This window comes from Carassius auratus, chromosome 24 (genome assembly GCF_003368295.1).
Source record: "Carassius auratus strain Wakin chromosome 24, ASM336829v1, whole genome shotgun sequence".
Lineage (NCBI taxonomy): Eukaryota > Metazoa > Chordata > Actinopteri > Cypriniformes > Cyprinidae > Carassius > Carassius auratus.
Genome location: NC_039266.1, coordinates 20,457,201 through 20,475,547, shown reverse-complemented (window position 1 = coordinate 20,475,547; position 18,347 = coordinate 20,457,201). Strand labels below are relative to the sequence as shown.

The 18,347-nt window shown below is 35.3% G+C and overlaps 2 protein-coding genes across 3 annotated transcripts; both read left to right on the top strand.

Annotated features, from left to right (window-relative positions):
* Nucleotides 1-495: 495 nt before the first annotated feature.
* LOC113042576 (DNA replication licensing factor mcm4-A-like) lies at nucleotides 496-9,299 on the top strand. 2 transcript variants are annotated; one of them, XM_026201522.1, is made up of 17 exons: nucleotides 496-585; nucleotides 1,348-1,408; nucleotides 1,513-1,647; nucleotides 1,737-1,900; nucleotides 2,833-2,934; nucleotides 3,036-3,131; nucleotides 3,253-3,348; nucleotides 3,827-3,965; nucleotides 4,043-4,263; nucleotides 4,477-4,597; nucleotides 5,533-5,792; nucleotides 5,902-6,267; nucleotides 6,346-6,473; nucleotides 7,343-7,550; nucleotides 7,649-7,877; nucleotides 8,819-8,952; nucleotides 9,062-9,299. In XM_026201522.1, the coding sequence occupies exons 2-17, from the start codon at nucleotides 1,360-1,362 to the stop codon at nucleotides 9,152-9,154; spliced, it is 2,541 nt and encodes an 846-aa protein (XP_026057307.1). In that variant the 5' UTR covers nucleotides 496-585; nucleotides 1,348-1,359; the 3' UTR covers nucleotides 9,155-9,299. The 2 variants fall into 2 exon arrangements, with proteins under 2 accessions (XP_026057307.1, XP_026057308.1); XM_026201523.1 differs by lacking the exon at nucleotides 496-585 and adding an exon at nucleotides 676-699.
* Nucleotides 9,300-9,790: 491 nt separating this feature from the next.
* Nucleotides 9,791-16,992, top strand: LOC113042604 (ubiquitin-conjugating enzyme E2 variant 2). Its single transcript, XM_026201582.1, has 4 exons — nucleotides 9,791-9,915; nucleotides 11,748-11,896; nucleotides 13,580-13,705; nucleotides 15,316-16,992. Exons 1-4 carry the CDS (start codon nucleotides 9,900-9,902, stop codon nucleotides 15,460-15,462), a joined length of 438 nt encoding a protein of 145 aa, XP_026057367.1. The 5' UTR covers nucleotides 9,791-9,899; the 3' UTR covers nucleotides 15,463-16,992.
* Nucleotides 16,993-18,347: the final 1,355 nt, after the last annotated feature.

Sequence of the window (18,347 nt, the reverse complement as noted above, 5' to 3'; positions counted from 1 at the left end):
GTTAGTAATGTTACATGTAATTAAAAAAAAGTTGTAAATAATTTCGCAGTTATATAAGCAATGCAAATTCAAATTTGTTTTATTTCCCTGCCTAATGCTTGCATTAATAAATAATCTTCATTGATGGGGCCAAAATGTCATTCATACTTTTCTGAGGACGGTACAGTTGTTTTTCTATATGCAGTCAAATTGTGCTACTCCATCTTGTCCATGTGGACATCTAGTGGACAGCAGAGGAATAACTTCGTTTTATTCTGCCTTGATTTTCTTTCCCGCGAAAACATCGGGCGATACCAAACAGTTGGTGGGGTTCGTTTATATCACTCATCCTATAATTGTCAGTCTGGCATTAAGGACGTTTGGAAAAAAGTTTATTGTAATGGTAAACTTACATAATAGAAAATTTAATTGCGTAATCTAAGAAACAACGAGTTATATGCGATTTAAGCGCAAACGTGTCTCAGTTCTCCCCCTCTCGACTGATAATGAGGAGCGTATCGTTGGTTGGTTAAAATTTCCCCGCGAAACTTACGTCACAGACAGTTTCGCGCCACCGTTCACATCAGAAGGGTAACAGTGCGAACGGTAAGCGTTATATTTCTTTATAAACTCATTGTGTTTGAAAAGAAATGTAATCACGACAACTTAAAAAACATATCCTGATCGACTGGACCCTAACATAACGCGTTGTAGTTGAAAGTAATAGTTTTCTGTATTCTAGTTAAAAGACTATGCTATGTCATTGTTGTGGCTGATGCAGCGTGCTACTAGCGTCTTGCTGTTCCAGTAAAAATATATCAACTCATAGAGTTACTGTACTCCCTTAAACCTTCATTATACAACTTTTTCTTTTTTTAATGTTCTTACAAAATAGATGTGCTATGTAGATTTACCTATTTAGTTTAAAGATGAAGAAGTTTTGCTATGCGGACAGACAGTTATTGTAGTCCCAGGGCATCTCACAAGCATTCAACCTATTTTCATAAACTTTTATTTTTGCTTCATGTTGTGTTTAGCTAGATATGATTACCTTAAAGTGTTTTGTGCTGATTTGGCGTTTTGCTGTGTTGCGATGAAGACTTCTGGGAAAAAAATTAGGCCTGCTGTCATAATATAACAATTATAATATTTTAAATACAACAGTTGATTTATACTATTTGCATAACATTTATGATTTTAGGACAACTTCAGTCTTAAATCATTAACATAAGGATAAATGAGGTATTAAGTTCCATATATGCTGAAATAGTTTGTCTATGAAACGAACCTGCAACTATTTAAATTGAATATTAGTGCACATTAAAATTTAAGTTCACCAGTTCACTGATTTGAGATTTAATATTTCAGTTTTGAGTCGAGATGTCGTCTTCACCATCGTCCCAGAGCCGTAAGAGAGACCCCCCGACCCGTGAGTTACACTGACTTTGATTGCATACTTTTTTTTTTTCTCTCTTGTCAGATTTGTTTTTGGCAGTAGCTGCATGTTAATGGTGTTTGTGTGTGTGTTTGCAGCTGCGAGCGAGGACCCTCTGTCTCCTCCATCACAGCGGTCGAGGGCTCATGACACGTCCACAGAGCTTCAGCCCATGCCCACGTCTCCAGCCATGGACGTGTCTCTGTTCTCCAGCCCTGTGGCCCCACGCTCTGGTGCGACTCATATTCAACATCTTTCATGGACCAAATCAGATTATGAAGCTAATTTGAATTAGGGAAACATCAGGATGTGTTTTATCCAGTCTTGCAGAGCGAGATTGACGCGAGTTCTCCGCTGATGTACGGCACTCCCAGCTCCAGGGTGGAAGGGACGCCCCGTAGCGGCATACGCGGGACCCCGGCGCGTCAGCGGGCCGACCTGGGATCTGTCCGGAAAGCTCCACAGGTCGACATGCATTCAGAACCGGTGAGTTTACATAATATCTGTGTCTACTGTGTACATTTATGTTATATTTATACACGTACAGTATATTTTTTTGAAAACTTTAACATTAACGTATATTTATATTAATGTAAAATATAAATGTGATTATCCTTAAATGAATCAATGCATGTGTGTTTTTAAATATATTCTATGCACACACACACACTACACATGTAAACAAAGACGCAATTTGTTTGTTTGACAGCACTACATTTAACACATCATGATCAGTTCCGTCTAATTGTTAATATTTTACTCTGTTGTGAGTATGGACTTATTTTTGTGGCTTCTTCATGAGCGTCAGGCATGTGATCAGCTAAGGGCAAAATTATAATGCAATATAATTATAAAATTCAAAATAATTCAACTCAATATCAAACAAATCATGAAGTAATATATAATTACACTATTGTACTGGGTCATACTTCTGGTCAGGAAATACGGAAATCCATATTATCGTTAGCTTTAATTGAAGTGACTTTAATCAAAGTAAATCTAAAAAAATATATAAATGACTTAAGTGATTTAAGCAAAATCAGAAATAAGTTGAAGCACTAAATTTATTAGCTGTAAAAAATAAAACTGAAATTAAACCTGTATGATTGTGTTTAAAAGCTACAAAAACTATATTATTAAAAATTAAACTAAATGAATGCTGAAAATATTAAAATAAAAGCCATTTCATATAAATTGAAAAGAAACTAAAATGTAAATAAATTGTACATAATATTTAAAAAAAATCAAAAAACATAACAATGACAACAACAACAAATTATAAAATGAAAACTGGAAATTTAAGCTACTACACTATATATTAAAAACATTGTAAAATTTGTACATTATTAAATGAATAAATATTACATTATTTATTAATAATAGAAATGAATAAATAAATACAATACTTTCTCTTCCAGCCGTCTGGAGACGCAGTGGCCGGCAGCGAGCAGGGTGCAGGACAGAGGCTGGTGATCTGGGGGACTGATGTCAATGTGGGAACCTGCAAGGAGAAGTTTCAGGTGTGAATACAGTCTGTGTAACCACAGCTGACTGCCAGAAAGCTTATCTTCCATGACAAAATGATCATTGGTTGAAAATCTGTGTTGTTTTGTTGTTGCAGCGTTTCCTGCAGCAGTTCACAGACCCCAACTCCAGAGAGGAGGAGAACCAGGGGCTGGATCTGAACGAGCCTCTTTATATGCAGAAACTGGATGAGGTGAGGAGTGCAGAACTGACTAGAAAGACATAAACAATGATTGCACAAGTTTAGTCATGCAGAATCCTTAATATCCAGTTCTTGTGTAATAATATTGCTGCTTTGTGTGTGTGTGTTTCAGATCAGTGTTGTTGGAGAGCCAGTGCTGAATGTGAACTGCGGTCATATTCAGATATTTGATGCTGATCTCTACCGTCAGCTGATCTGTTATCCACAGGTGAGGGGGATAAACATCCACAAGGGATTTGGGTCAACAAGTTATTTTTGTTTTTACATAATAAAAATTGCTATTCAGTACAGAATAAAAAAGATATAAAGACGTTAATGAAGTTACAAAAATTCCAAATGCAAATAAATTCTGTTCTTTCGAACATTCTATTCATCAAAGATAAAAAAAGAATACGTTTTTTTTAGTCAGTATATAAGACTGATTTCTGAAGGATCATGTGACACTGAAGACTGGAGTACTGATGCTGAAAAATTCAGCTTTGCATCACAGGAATAAATTACATTTTAACATATATTCAAATAAAAATTGTTTATTTTAAATTGTGATAATTTCACAATTTTACTCTATTTTCTTTAAGTCAAATAAATGCAGCCTCGTTGAGCTTTTTCTTTCAAAAACATTACAAAACTTTATTGTATTGTCACTTTTACCTCTTATTGAAAGTCTTTAACTTTTCTCCTCACAGGAAGTCATCCCCACTTTCGATATGGCCGTCAACGAGCTCTTCTTCGATCGTTTCCCAGACTCCGTGTTGGAGCATCAGATTCAAGTGCGTCCCTACAGCGCCGTGAAAACCAGAAACATGCGCGCGCTCAACCCTGAAGGTGAGAGACCAGAGACCCAGTGTGTCATGATCGCACACTGTTTATTGAGGAATGTCTCACTCTCTGGTCTCTTTCAGATATTGACCAGCTCATCACTATCAGTGGGATGGTGATCCGCACCTCTCAGCTGATCCCCGAGATGCAGGAGGCGTTCTTCCGCTGTCAGGTGTGTGCGTTTAACACGCGTGTGGAGGTGGACCGCGGCCGCATCGCTGAACCTGCCGTCTGTCGTAACTGCAACACCACCCACAGCCTGGCGCTGGTGCATAACCGCTCCGCCTTCTCTGACAAACAAATGGTGGGTTATTTTTATCTGAGTTTTTTTTAGTGTCATATTTGTTCTTTTTTAATACATTTTATACTTTATATATTTATTACTTATTTTAAATGTGCATTATATAATTTTTGTAATGAAAATTCTTTTTTTGATTGCATTTAAGTAGTGCTTTATACCTTAACAAAAAGTTTTTTTTTTTTTTTTTTATTTATTCCGTGTCTTTTGTCCTGACAGATAAAGCTCCAGGAATCTCCAGAGGACATGCCTGCGGGTCAGACGCCACACACCACCATCGTCTATGCACACAATGACCTAGTTGACAAAGTGCAACCTGGAGACAGAATAAACATCACTGGTACGGCCTGCTGTCATTGAAGCTTTATGTGGTTATATATAAGCGCTTATCCTGTCTGGTTCTTCCTCTTTCTTTACTTTATGAACAATGCCTGTATTGTAGCCTCCTCAAAGTTGTGGAGCAGGAATAGTTTAACAGCTAGACTTTCAGAAACATTAAATATTGAGGTGTTTTGATTTTATTATACTCAAATTCTTTTAGAGAAACTCCTAATGGATAAGTTTACGTCAACTTAAAAATTATGTTCAGATTTCATAACATTTGTTTATTATAAATCATTTAATATTATATTCACTGATTATTCCTTATTTCAATTAATGTTTGATGTTTTTGTTATTATTAATATTGTAGTGTTTATTTTAGATTTTTTCATGAGTCATATTTATAGGTTATGAACATTATTAATATTCTATAACTTTTATATATCTTTTTATTCTTTGCACAATATATTGTTAATTAATATATAATGTTATAGAATATTGTTGTTTAATGCTACTATTTTATTGTCATTTTAATATTTTTCAACAGTTCCTATTGTAACATTAATAGAATAACTTATATCAGTTAAGTAATAACACAATGTTAGTAATATTCTGTTGTTTGTGCTGTTACATTATGATGTTAAAATATTCTATATATTTTCATTGTTTATACATAGATTACATTTCTAATAATAGTTATATCTTAAATAAACAGTGTCATGTGATGTGCTATAATTATAAATTAGTTGCGCACATTATTGGCAGGATTATATATATGTAATACAGAATTATTTATAGCTTATCTTAATTTATCAAGAGAATTTTGTATTACATTGTTTAAAAGCGTTGATGTTCATAGAAGTTCAAACTTTATTTAATTAATTTTTTATAAATGTATTCTAATATAACTGGTGTTGTTGAAAGTCTAAGCAGCGTGTCTGTTATTCTCATCAGGCATTTACAGAGCCGCCCCCATGCGTCTGAACCCCCGACAGAGCCAGGTGAAGTCTGTGTACAAGACCCACATCGACGCCATCCACTTCCGGAAGACGGATGAGAAGCGTCTTCATGGACTGGACGAGGACGGTGAGCAGAAACTCTTCACCAAAGAACGTGTCGCAGCACTCAAAGAGCTAGCGGCCAAACCGGACGTCTACGACCGCTTGTCGTCCGCGCTGGCGCCCAGCATCTATGAACACGAGGACATCAAGAAAGTGAGTTTTAACTGGCACTGCTTAAGACTGGCTCATGTTTTTCCTTAGATGCAATTCAAATGTTTCCCAGGATGTGAGTTAATAGATCTTTTTTTTTTTTTTTTTTCAGGGCATCCTGCTGCAGTTATTTGGCGGGACCCGTAAGGACTTCACTCAGACGGGCCGTGGAAACTTCCGCGCAGAGGTCAACATCCTGCTTTGTGGCGATCCGGGCACCAGTAAATCCCAGCTGCTGCAGTACGTGTATAACCTGGTTCCTCGCGGTCAGTACACATCGGGGAAAGGATCCAGTGCTGTGGGGCTCACAGCGTACGTGATGAAGGACCCGGAAACCCGACAGCTGGTTCTCCAGACAGGAGCGCTCGTGCTCAGCGACAACGGCATCTGCTGCATCGACGAGTTCGATAAGATGAGCGACAGCACGCGGTCTGTGCTGCATGAGGTCATGGAGCAGCAAACGCTCTCGATTGCTAAGGTGAGGGTGATGTGTGAACGATCACTGTGGCGACTGATTGTCAGGACAGGTCATTAATGCAGGTTTTGTGTGTCATAGGCTGGAATCATTTGCCAGCTTAATGCTCGGACCTCTGTCCTCGCCGCAGCCAATCCGGTGGAGTCTCAGTGGAACCCCAAGAAGACCACCATAGAAAACATCCAGCTGCCTCACACACTTCTGTCCAGGTATGAGAGCAACATGTCACAATTTACATGGACTTGACATTCATAATGTGATGTCTTTCTGAGAGAAACGAGAACAATTTACCCATCAGGATTACAGTTGATTGTAAAAAATGAGTTACATTACTCTTCAGAAGTTTGGTTATTATTGTTAACTTAAACTGTTAGAAAACATTTTTGTTACTTTAAATAAATGGTAAACACTTGTCAAGCTAGTTGTAAAAACTAAATTTCTCATGTAATTTGGTAAAATTCATGTAGTAAAACAAACCAATATAAAATTGCCATTACAAAAAAGTGGAACACCACAAAATTACTAAAACTTTACAATTAAAATGGATCTATATATATATATATATATATATATATATATATATATATATATATATATATATATATATATATATATATATATATATATTATACACACACACACACGTGTACACAGTGCACACACTACGTAAACACACTATTTTGGATGCTATTAATTGCTATTTTGCTAATGCTATTAATTGACTAATATATTTCACTGACACTAGAGTAAAACATACCAAATGCTTAAGTTTTTGTTGAACAAAGTTAAAAAGAACCTAATTTAAATTTTATGTGAGATTATAAATATTTTACTGTCACTTTTGACCATTTAAATAAAGTTATCTAGTGTTGGCAATAAATTCCCCACTGTATAAAGATTAAAAAATTAATACATCTAAAATTGGCAAATTGTACAAGTAACCCTAGAGACGTTTATTATACACAGTAAATGGCATGACTTTAATGATCTCATCTGTTTTAAACATTAAAATACGTTTTAAACTGTTTTTGTTGAACATTTTCTCTATTAGTGAACTAATAAAATCTCTGGTTGTTAGGTTTGATTTGATCTTCCTGATGCTGGACCCTCAGGACGAGGCGTATGACCGGCGTCTGGCTCATCACCTCGTGTCTCTGTATTATCAGAGTGAAGAGCAGATTGAAGAGGAGCATCTGGACATGGCCATGCTGAAAGACTACATCGCTTTCGCACGTACAACTGTGCATCCCAGACTCAGTGAAGAAGCTAGTCAGGCCCTTATCGAGGTACAGAAACAATATAGATCAGTGTAGCTGTAGTACTGCAGTATGCGAGCGAATGCATGTTGACAATATCAAATGAATTGTAATTTTGACCTTTACAGGCCTATGTAGACATGCGTAAGATCGGCAGCGGCAGAGGGATGGTGTCAGCATACCCCCGTCAGCTGGAGTCTCTCATCAGACTGGCTGAAGCTCATGCTAAAGTACGTTTCTCAAGCAAAGTCGAGTCCATCGATGTGGAGGAAGCCAAGAGACTGCACAGAGAAGCCCTGAAGCAGTCCGCAACTGATCCCAGGACAGGATTCGTGGATATCTCCATCCTCACCACGGGTACGGCTTACAGTACTACAAAAGTTTATCATGATATATGTTTGTGTATTGTGTGTGTGTATATATAAATACAATATATATTTTATAACGTGTAAATGCATTTACTATATAAAACACAACATTTTCTTAAATGTATACATGCCTGTGTGTGTATTTTATATACACATAATAAATATACACAGTATTGACTATGTAACCAAACTTATTTTAGATGCGATTAATCGTTTGACAGTCTTGTTTAGAAATCAAAAGAAAAGTATTAATATTATATTCTTACATTATTAAGAGTACTAATAAATGATGAATCAAAATGATAATGAATAATGTAATTATATGAAATTGTTACATGTTATGCTACACTTCGTTTTAAAAAATTACTTCATAATTAAATTAAATTTATAAATAATTGAGGGCTGTTCCTCAAATATTAAGATTATTTATTTATAAATTATATATGAGAGATTATTAGCTACAGTTTTACTTTGAAAATTATTTCATAATCTGTGCTATTTTTCAAATATATATTTTTTTATATATTTAAGAATGTATTCTATTAAATTAGTAATTTAATTGTATAAATTACTATTATTTGTCACACTTATATTAGATTTGTATAATCTGTGCTGATCCTCCGTTTATCATATCAGTTTAGCATATCAATTATCCTTAACTAGTACCTATTAATGTCTGCAGATTTAATGTCATGGTTTTAATTGGCTTTTTCTGTCAAGATATGAATGCATCTGCAGACCACTGCTATGTCTCAGAAGAATTTATATAAAATTGTAAAATTAAAAATTTCTAAATCAGTTTAAAGTAAATGAACTGTTTTTATTATTAGTTTCCCTTCTTATCACTATATTATGACTTAACTAGTACCTGTGGATGTTGTATGCAAATTAAAGGGAGTCTGATGGTTTTGATTGGTTGTTTCTGGACAGGGATGAGTGCTACAGCACGCAAGCGTAAGGAGGAAGTGGCTCAGGCTCTGAAGAAACTCATCCAATCAAAGGGTAAAACCCCAGCTATGAAGTACCAGCAGCTGTTTGATGATCTCCGTGGCCAGTCAGAAGCGGTAATTTTCCTTGCGATTATTTGAATAATGCATAGGCACTCTAACTATACATGTTATGAATTTATATAAACTGCAAGCCTGAAACTTAAACATTTTCCTCCGGTTTCAGGCCATCACGAAGGACATGTTCGAAGAGGCCCTCAGAGCACTTGCTGATGAAGATTATTTGACCGTCACAGGAAAGACCGTTCGTCTTCTGTGAACGCTCACTGTGTACGACTGCTGCTTTCTCCCTCTTATTACTTGCTTTATCCTATCCTCTGTTTCTTTAGAGCGAATATTGTTAATAGTGATATGTATGGACAATTTCTGGTTGCAATAAATGAATTTTGTTGTTCAAGAGACGACTTTGGTAGTTAATAGCTGTTATTTACATGATCAGATGTGAAAAGCATCTATTCACTGACCCGAATCAATCACATGGTGCCGGTTAAAACCTCAAAGATTCACTTACTAAAACACTAAAAACTAAAACACTTGATGACAATGAATTAACAAACAAACTAGATCTTATGATTTATTATAAATAGAATAATTAAACAATGGAAACTGAATAGTAGAGAACAGGAAACAGATTTTTTTTTATACAATGTCATTTTAGAAAAAATCTAATTCATTGTTTATGCTCTCTGATGTCTGTTTTCTCACTTAAAAGTCCTTAATTGAAGGACAATGTCATAAATGCCCTGTTTTTATGTATATTACAGAGGGCTGAAAAGGAGAAATTGAGGACAAAGGTATAAAGTGACTACTTAAAACAATAATTCAACTGCATCACCTGAAAACATGACAACATCTTCAAGGTGTACGAGTGGAAAAAAAGTTATTTATTATAGAATAAAAATTTTGCAGTGGAGCCACGCCCCTCCCTCGCTTCATGACCGACATTAGTCACGTGACTCGTCAACGTCACGCCTTCGTACGCTTTTGGATTCGGGCAGAAGACGATGGCGGCCTCCTCAGGTTTGTCTCACAATCTCCTCAATCTTCGCGGTCCTCCTCGGCCGTAATTTAATTATAGAATCGCTGAGCCCGTGCCTCACGACCCAATATAGATTATCTGAGAAGGTCTACCGTTATCAAGCTCCTTAATTTACTTCACCTCACAGATCTGTGTGCAGTTTGAACGTGTGTGTTAGCATCGTGCTAACGGCCCTCAGATAGCCCTTTAGTTTAAAAATAACATCAAATTTATTTTTTATCATCAGCTAATCAATGTTATAGACACACTTCAGATATAATCAAGCACTCGTATAGAACTAAGGCATAGATTAAATGCAGTATATTGCAGCTGGGCGGATGTTTCGGTGCAAATGTGAGGCGAGGCGGAGCATTGACGCGCGTGTTTCTGCTGGATCCGTCCAGAGTCATGAATAACGGGCCTTTAACTGCTGTTTGTCTCTCATAAAAGCACCCGAGCAGGCGGTTAATCCCTCATATAGTAATTCTAAACTATTTAAATATATTAAGTCTTTGGAGAAGTGCGTCGTGATTGTGGAATATAGATATATAGGTTAATAACAACACTCATTTAAGTGTAAAGCCATTTCATAACAGAAAACACGAGGTTTAGAGTTTAAGTGGAGTTGGTTTATACATATACACTTAAGGAGAATTTTAAACCCCTCTGAAGCTTTTACAACTTCAAATTGTTTAATTAATGATTTAATGCAAATCACAGCAGTGCGAAGTCATGTAGCCAATGTTAAGATCAAATAACATTTTAGACTTTATAAACTACATATGTAAAGAACAGCTCATCTTGTTGTGTTTCTAACATGTCAAAACTCACAGATCATTACATCTGCACAGGCTGATTTGGACATTTGCTTATCTAGAATCAGATATATGAAATCTAGGACTGTGTGTGTTTACATATTATCTTGAATGTTTACATGAGGTCAGATGCATCAGCCAATATTTTATCAGAAATGTATTAAGTTGTTCGGGCTTGTGCATCTGGTGATCGTCTTAAGATTTTGAGGAAGTGAAAACACTGATAAAGCAACATGGGTGTCATTTCCTGAATCATTCACAAATGAGTGATCAGTCGGTCTTTTAGACGCTCGCCTGAACTTGAGAATCTTGTCCCTCCACTTTTTTTTTAAATGGGATTGTCTATGAAAACTCGTGGTGATACTAACTTGTTTGTTGAAATGCACATATTGTTTAAATCTTGTAGGTTCCTACATTATAATTTTTGTCTTGGTTGAGTATTTAAATTAAATGTAATAATTTAAATACTCATTTAAATCGTACCTCAAATAAAAGGTTTTGCACATCCACAAAAAAGGAAACAGATGTTGGTTTCATATTAAATAAAATATCCAACTCTCATATATCACAATATATGTATATATATGTATGTGTGTGTGTGTGTGTGTGTGTATATATATATATAATATATATATATACAAACTATACTGTGATCATTGTGAAATTAGACATTAGATATGAATTCCCTGAATGATGATGAACTCATGAGACCGTTTTACATAAATTGAATCATAAATACACAAGGAGAGGAAAAGTGTATATTTTAGATTTCCCTGTTCATTTTGAATCAACTTTTATTCCTGTTCACTGATGTAGGCTTACGGCGTGACAAATTAAGAATATAAATTTTCCTTGAAGTCACTCAATTAATATGAACTCATAGAAACGGCATGTATAATAAATATACAATAGTCTTAATTTTTTTTTATTCTTCATTAAAAATGATTACCAACTAGCCAGCTGCTAACAAAGGTTTCCAGAAACATGGTTCTTCATGAACTGTTTTGGGATTCTTGCAGGAGTTAAAGTCCCTCGTAATTTTCGTTTGTTGGAAGAGCTGGAGGAAGGACAGAAGGGTGTCGGTGATGGGACGGTGAGCTGGGGTCTGGAGGATGACGAGGATATGACTCTCACACGGTGGACGGGCATGATCATCGGACCTGCACGAGTATGTTTGCGCTTTAATCAGTTTAATGTAGCAGTTAAGGGAGAACACTGATGACGCTGGTGGTGTAGATTTAAGATAAAGATGCATGCTATGAAAGCAGTCATGCAGCGGAAACGTCCTTCGGTGATTTATGTATTTGTTCAAGTTGGCACCTGATTCTTTATTGGTCTGGAAATATGAATCACTCAAAGGTCTTTAGGATTATTTGTGATTCGTTTCATTTGCTTAATGGGTAAACTGAACCCTGCCATGAAACCTAAGTCATATTTCACCCTCAAAATGATTGAAATTATATTTTGCATAAAGATAATGAAGTCTTTTCTATGAGCGTTTGCAGTGACAATCAAGCCCTTTCATTATGAATTACATGTTTGCAGTTTGTAATAAAACAGAATTCATTGTGTCCAGGCAGGATGTGAATTATTTTTTTTTTTCACACTACAGTAAATTTTGGGTGCAAAAGAAAAAAAATCTGAATTGGTAAAAATATGAAAATAATATGAATGGTCCTAAAATTCTAATGTAAATTATTAGCATTCTTATTTTGAATTCAGGGTGAAAAATGACCTTCACTTTTTTTTCTTAGAGAGAATCTTCATAATAATAGTGCTGCTCTACAGGCGAAGTAAGATAATTCTACCTTTTAGTTTGTTTGTTTTTCAGGGAGCTTTTAACCTAGTGGTTTGCTAAATAGAAGTGAAGTGGTTCTTTAGCATTCAAACTATTCAGCTAGCCTGAAATTACAAGATAATTGTGTATTGATAATATTGGTGAATTTGACATGTCATCATTTAAAGAAAAAATTGCAGGGTTTTTCCAGGTCTTAATTTGCCCTTCCATAAATTAAGGCCTTAAAAGGTCTTAAATTGGAGCTGAAAGTCATAAATTCATAAATTTCTAGCATTTAATTTTACATTCACGGCAAGAATAGAAATCTAAATATGTTTCAGTCGTCTTGCATTTGCTTGAGATGCAAAATATTATGAACTCTTGTTTTCTGAGAACTGAACAACAAAATAAACTGCGTTTATGCTTAAAACATGAACAAATATGTCGAGAGAGCACTTTAAGTTGAAGAGTCCATTGGCTGATGCTAGTTTTTGTTTTATTCAAACTCGCTTCATTTTGATCTCTTTCTCAGAAAATGACTTCTTAAGTCATATTGTTTTTTGTTTTTTTAAGAAACTAGATATTTGTAATCGTAAATACTACTGAGGAAGAATATCACATTTTTGCAGGGGCAGTAGAAGTTATGGTTATTTATTTCCATATTTTAGTTGTTGGGAACAGAGATATTCAAGCCTTACTAAAATGAATTAAAAAGTAATTGAGTTCTGTTGGAAGCTGTATTTTTAATCTTTTTTGTTTTGTGCTCCCCAGTCATTCGCATTTTGAGAATATATTGACATATTTTGTTCCCGTTCAATTTATTTTGTACATTTTCTTTACTTGGTTTTTAAAACATCTCAAATGTAGCATCATAAAACCCTGAGTTAAGTGTGATACTGTGTTTCCAGCTGTAGTCTATTACTGTGTGCTGTTATTGTATCGAATACTAAGGATGAAAACATTGCATCAGCATCTGAAGTGTGAGATTTTTTGTTTGTTTAAGATGTATGGGTCTGTTCTCTTGTTCCACTTGGCATTTCGGCTTTAACCTTTGTCTTTTTCCTCATTTCTCAGACTAATTACGAAAACAGAATATACAGCCTGAAAGTGGAGTGCGGACCCAAATATCCCGAAGTACCACCGAATGTTAGATTTGTAACAAAAATTAGCATGAACGGAATAAATAATTCCAATGGGATGGTAAGTTGAATCATCTTTATAAATGTCTATTTTGATTGTTATTTTAACAGAGTATCGTCAGCCGTGTTTGAGATCATTTAGCAGCAAACTGTTAGAAATGTGTGATGTTGGAGTTTTTCATAGCGATGCAGAACAGAGGCCCTCGAGTCACATCAGTACTGCAGAGGAGGGACGTTTTTCACTCTGCCTAAGCAGAAACAATAATGAACCTCAAACACATCTAATGAGATTCAGCTGGATACAAAATAGAAAAGGAGCCATAGTAAATTAAACCCCCTTATTACCCCACAGAGGGTTGTTATTTTGTTGAATCCTCATTTGTGTCTGTTTTTTTTAATGGTTGTTAACTTGAAACAGTCCAAGTCTTTGTGCCGTTTGCTTAGTAGAAGTATACTGGTTTAATATTAACTAAATCCTAGACATTTTACAAGCTATTTATTTGAAGGAAATAGGGGGAAATATGATAAGCTGGTTCCTAAATGTGATATCAAATTGACCTTTAGTCAAGTAAAGGTGATATGGCTAATTAATACATAAGGATGTCTGCCTTCAACTAAAATGAGGAGGAAGTTTTTGTAATATGACTTAGGGTAATATGTAATATGGTGTAGGGTAAGCATCTTACACCATGTTCATGCTGAAGAGTGTCACCCTGTGCACAAATAAAGATTGAGTTTCTTGTTTTTTGTCACAAGATTAAATGACACATCTTACCCTGAACTCTACAGTAATGATTATAAAGTCCAATCACATGGCTCATATGGAAATTGAGATCTATTTGACACATTTTTATACGGCAGTCATACTGATACCACAGGACATTATTGTGGTAGTGGAATATTATTTGCGTCCACTTCTAGTATAACCTTTTACTGTTTCTGTGCTTTTTAGTTAATTGGTTTGTTTGGTCGACAAGTAAGTCTCATTGACGAGTTCCAGGATTGAGTTTAGCTGTTTCAACGGCATTTGTGGCATAATTTGATTAGCCCCGAAAATAGTTTTGACTCATCCCTCAGTTGTTATGCTAAAATCACATTCGCGGTAAAACACTGCCTTTGTGAGTTGACCAAGCTAGTCTGGAAACAGAAATGTGAAACGGCTATTTTGTAGCTGGGGTGGGACTTTTGATTATGTGTTAGCAATATAATAATGAGTTTCCAACCAACAAGTATAATGTTTCAATCTTCTGGCTATACTTTCTATGTTGTGATTGATTTTGTTTCCCCCTAAAATGCTAGTTTATGTTATTGCATTGGACAAAGAATTACTGACTTCGCTCACACTGGGAATAACAACTAAATATTTTTTCCGGCATACAGTATGAGGGTTAAAACTGTGTTTTTAAAGTTTACAGTCTGTATATTTTTATTGTAAGTAACTATAACCAGCATTTTGTCCCTTTGATTTTAATAACTGAGGAATGAATTGAAATTATATCACAAATGCTGTTGACAGAATTTAGCTTGTGTAAACGCCAATACATTTCTTTAGTAAATCCTGCATATTCTTTATTTAATTCAGTGCAGAGGGTGTTTAATTTCATGTGCGGCTGTAACAGAAATCATGTAACTCATTTCCACATGTCCCCTCCCTTTCTTCTTTTGTTTCAGGTGGATGCACGTAGCATACCAATTCTAGCAAAATGGCAAAACTCATATAGCATTAAAGTCGTTCTTCAAGAGCTAAGGCGTCTTATGATGTCCAAAGAGAATATGAAGCTTCCTCAACCACCGGAGGGACAGACATACAGCAATTAATTGTAAATGATTGTTACGACCCTCTGTCTTAAACCTTACACTCTTAGAAATGTCTTGTAAATCATCAGAAAAAGAAAACAAATATTGCTCACTCCACACTCGATTGGACATTTCTAATAGTTCAGCTTGAGAAACAAAGGAAGGAAACGCTTATATTATGTGGCACCATGTTCAATTCTGTTTTAAAGTTACGAGTGCACAAATCTCTCTCTTCCAGTAACATTTGCATCGACCACGAGCTTTATGATGATGAACTGAATCCAGTCAGCATAGACGCAAGAAAGAAGGCATGCTAGGTGAGGTTTATATACAGATCTGTTCATTTTAAGTTAAAGTAACGGGACACCAAAAAAATAAAAATAAAATTAGGATGCATAAACAGCATGCTTTAAAAAAAAAATTGTAAGTTAATTGAACCTTTTTTGTGTGTGTGTGTCTGAACCCCTCACTTAAGGTTCCTAAAAGTGTGCCTGTAGTCTAGTAGTGTCGCAAAAGGGGTGGGTGCGTTTCTGAACTTTCTCTTCCGTTTCGTTTTTATTTTTAACGTCTGTATTTGACACGATCGCAGTGTTGTACACGGATGCTCTGTTCTGTTCTGTTCTGAAATCAAACCGCGTGCAAGGATCTGTCGGGTGCATTAAAATATGACTCTCCAACCTGCTGTCAGACTCTGTTCGTATAAGAGTCCATCAAACGCCGCAGAAATACGCTGAGATGTTACTGTACGAATAAAACAGCAAACCCTTGCCATTCAGAGAGTGTCCGACTCACTGTTTTGCATCGTTTGAATGACACCGCCTTATTTTTACAGTGATAGATTAATTTTATACATCGATCCTACCTGTAAACGCTCACATTGATCTCATATCACTGCAATTTAACTGAACATAAGTGTGCGTTGTGAACTGTGACATTTAAATCGCTCATTACATAAGTTTTTCGGATGCGTTTGAACATTTCCCACACTGTTGTACTGTGAAAGTGAGTTTGAGGTGGTGTGTTCAGTAGGAATCACTGATTGTGTCAATGGTAAGGATTTGCTGTACACTTGCCCTTTGCTTAACCACAGTGCTTTATGCGACGGCATGCTGTTATGTAGCTTTCATTACGCCACTGACTAGTACTTCAGTAATTATTACATTAGAACCACTGTTATAATCCTTAGGTACTCTAACGAAGTTAATCATTGAATTAAATTGTAATTCCAGTGAATGGTGGGGGTTTGTTGTGCTGTTCTTCATTTATGCTTTCGGTTGGCTATGACCTTTTTATTGAAGTCTTCATTAGCGAAAACTAATAGGCAGTTATTGTGCAAATTAATATATGTAGTGGCAGTTTTCTTACGGTCTTGACATTTTCAGAGCCACAGATGAATCACCCTGTAATGCATCTAAGAAACTTTTTTTTTTTTCTTTCTCTGCTCCCTGTTCATTTTTTTCTTTCTTTTTTTTTAAAGACATGTAATCAAGTTAAGTTGAATTTGTGACACCGGGGCTATGTTCAGAATAATAAAACAAACTGTGGAACACACTTGGTTTTTACTCTGGTTATTTTCTACAGAGCTGCTTGGAGTATTTATGGAATTAATATATACAACAACAAAAAAGAATAGCAAAGTCAACTATACCAGATTTGGCTTTTTGTTTCAGCAGTGCCCTAATTTAACCATATTAGTATGTACTTTTAATGCTCTAATGTTCATATAATATTGAATGTTAGTATAAAGTACTTTATCTAATTGTATATTAGATGAAGTACACAGGTGTATCTTTGAGGGTTACACACCAGTGACAAGCTGTTGGTGCATTTTTTGCACATCTCTTGCAGTGTTTTTATGTGTGTGTGTTTTAGTTGGCTAGTTAAACGTACATGTAGCTACATTTGGGACTTATTTGTGGTTTACTGATGTGTAATGAAAATATCTTGTTTTAATTTAACAAAATGAACCCTTTTTATTTTTTAAATGGATAGTTAACCTAAAAATAAATGTTTACTCATTTACCCTCATTTCATTCCAAACCCAAGACTTTGGTTAGCCCTAAATTAAAAAGCCTAAAAAAGTGATGATCACATCTCTTCACATTTTATATATATATAAAATATTATTTTTATTTATTTTATTTTTTTGTGATTGATTTATAAATTGTTTTACATTTAGATAAAAAAATATATATTTTGCATGTGCTTTGTCCAAAGCGACTTAGAACTAGGGGATAAAGCGATTCTTCTTAAAGAGGCAAACTGACACAGGAAATGCTCGTAATACCAAGTTTCAAGCATTTGTTCATGTAAGTACAAGCTAGAAAGGGAAAGAATTAATGAAGAGAAAGACAAGTTTTTATTTTTTAATTTAGGATGAAATAAAATAGCGTCGCAAGAGAGATGAGTTTTCAGTTGTTTGAAAATTGTTGGTTTCGGCATTCCGGATAGGGGTGGGAAGATCATTCTACCAGCCAGGAATGGTGAACGAGAATGTTCTGGAAAGTTTTGTTTCACTGAAACGGAAATTCATCACATTGCGTAAGTCCTACTGTCTCATCCTTGTGGTTTTATATCTTTAGTCCATCATTGAAAGACCTGTCTGTCACTGGAAACATTTTCTCTCATCCATTTTATATTCACTGTCTATTAAACATTGATTTTGTTTCCACTAAGGGGTCTTTTAGAGCTTTTTTAGATGCTCTGTTCTACAGATTTAGCTGGAAATGGTAGAACCTAAGGTTTTTCTTAATTTTTTACTAAAATCACGAGCCTGTCAGCATGCCACCATAGTGTTTGGACACTTAAACCACATTTAAAATTATTTAGATAAATTCCAACTGGTTCACCGAAAATGTAAAGGAAGTTCAAACAAGAAAAACTTAAAAAAGAAAGTGTTCAAAATG

Excerpts from the sequence above, each read along its gene's own strand:
- LOC113042576 (XM_026201522.1), top strand. The coding sequence starts at position 1,360 with ATGTCGTCTTCACCATCGTCCCAGAGCCGTAAGAGAGACCCCCCGACC. Across the intron at positions 1,901-2,832 it reads TCGACATGCATTCAGAACCG|CCGTCTGGAGACGCAGTGGC; the intron begins GTGAGTTTACAT and ends TTTCTCTTCCAG. Across the intron at positions 3,349-3,826 it reads AGCTGATCTGTTATCCACAG|GAAGTCATCCCCACTTTCGA; the intron begins GTGAGGGGGATA and ends TTCTCCTCACAG.
- LOC113042604 (XM_026201582.1), top strand. Across the intron at positions 11,897-13,579 it reads TGATCATCGGACCTGCACGA|ACTAATTACGAAAACAGAAT; the intron begins GTATGTTTGCGC and ends CTCATTTCTCAG. Across the intron at positions 13,706-15,315 it reads TAAATAATTCCAATGGGATG|GTGGATGCACGTAGCATACC; the intron begins GTAAGTTGAATC and ends CTTTTGTTTCAG.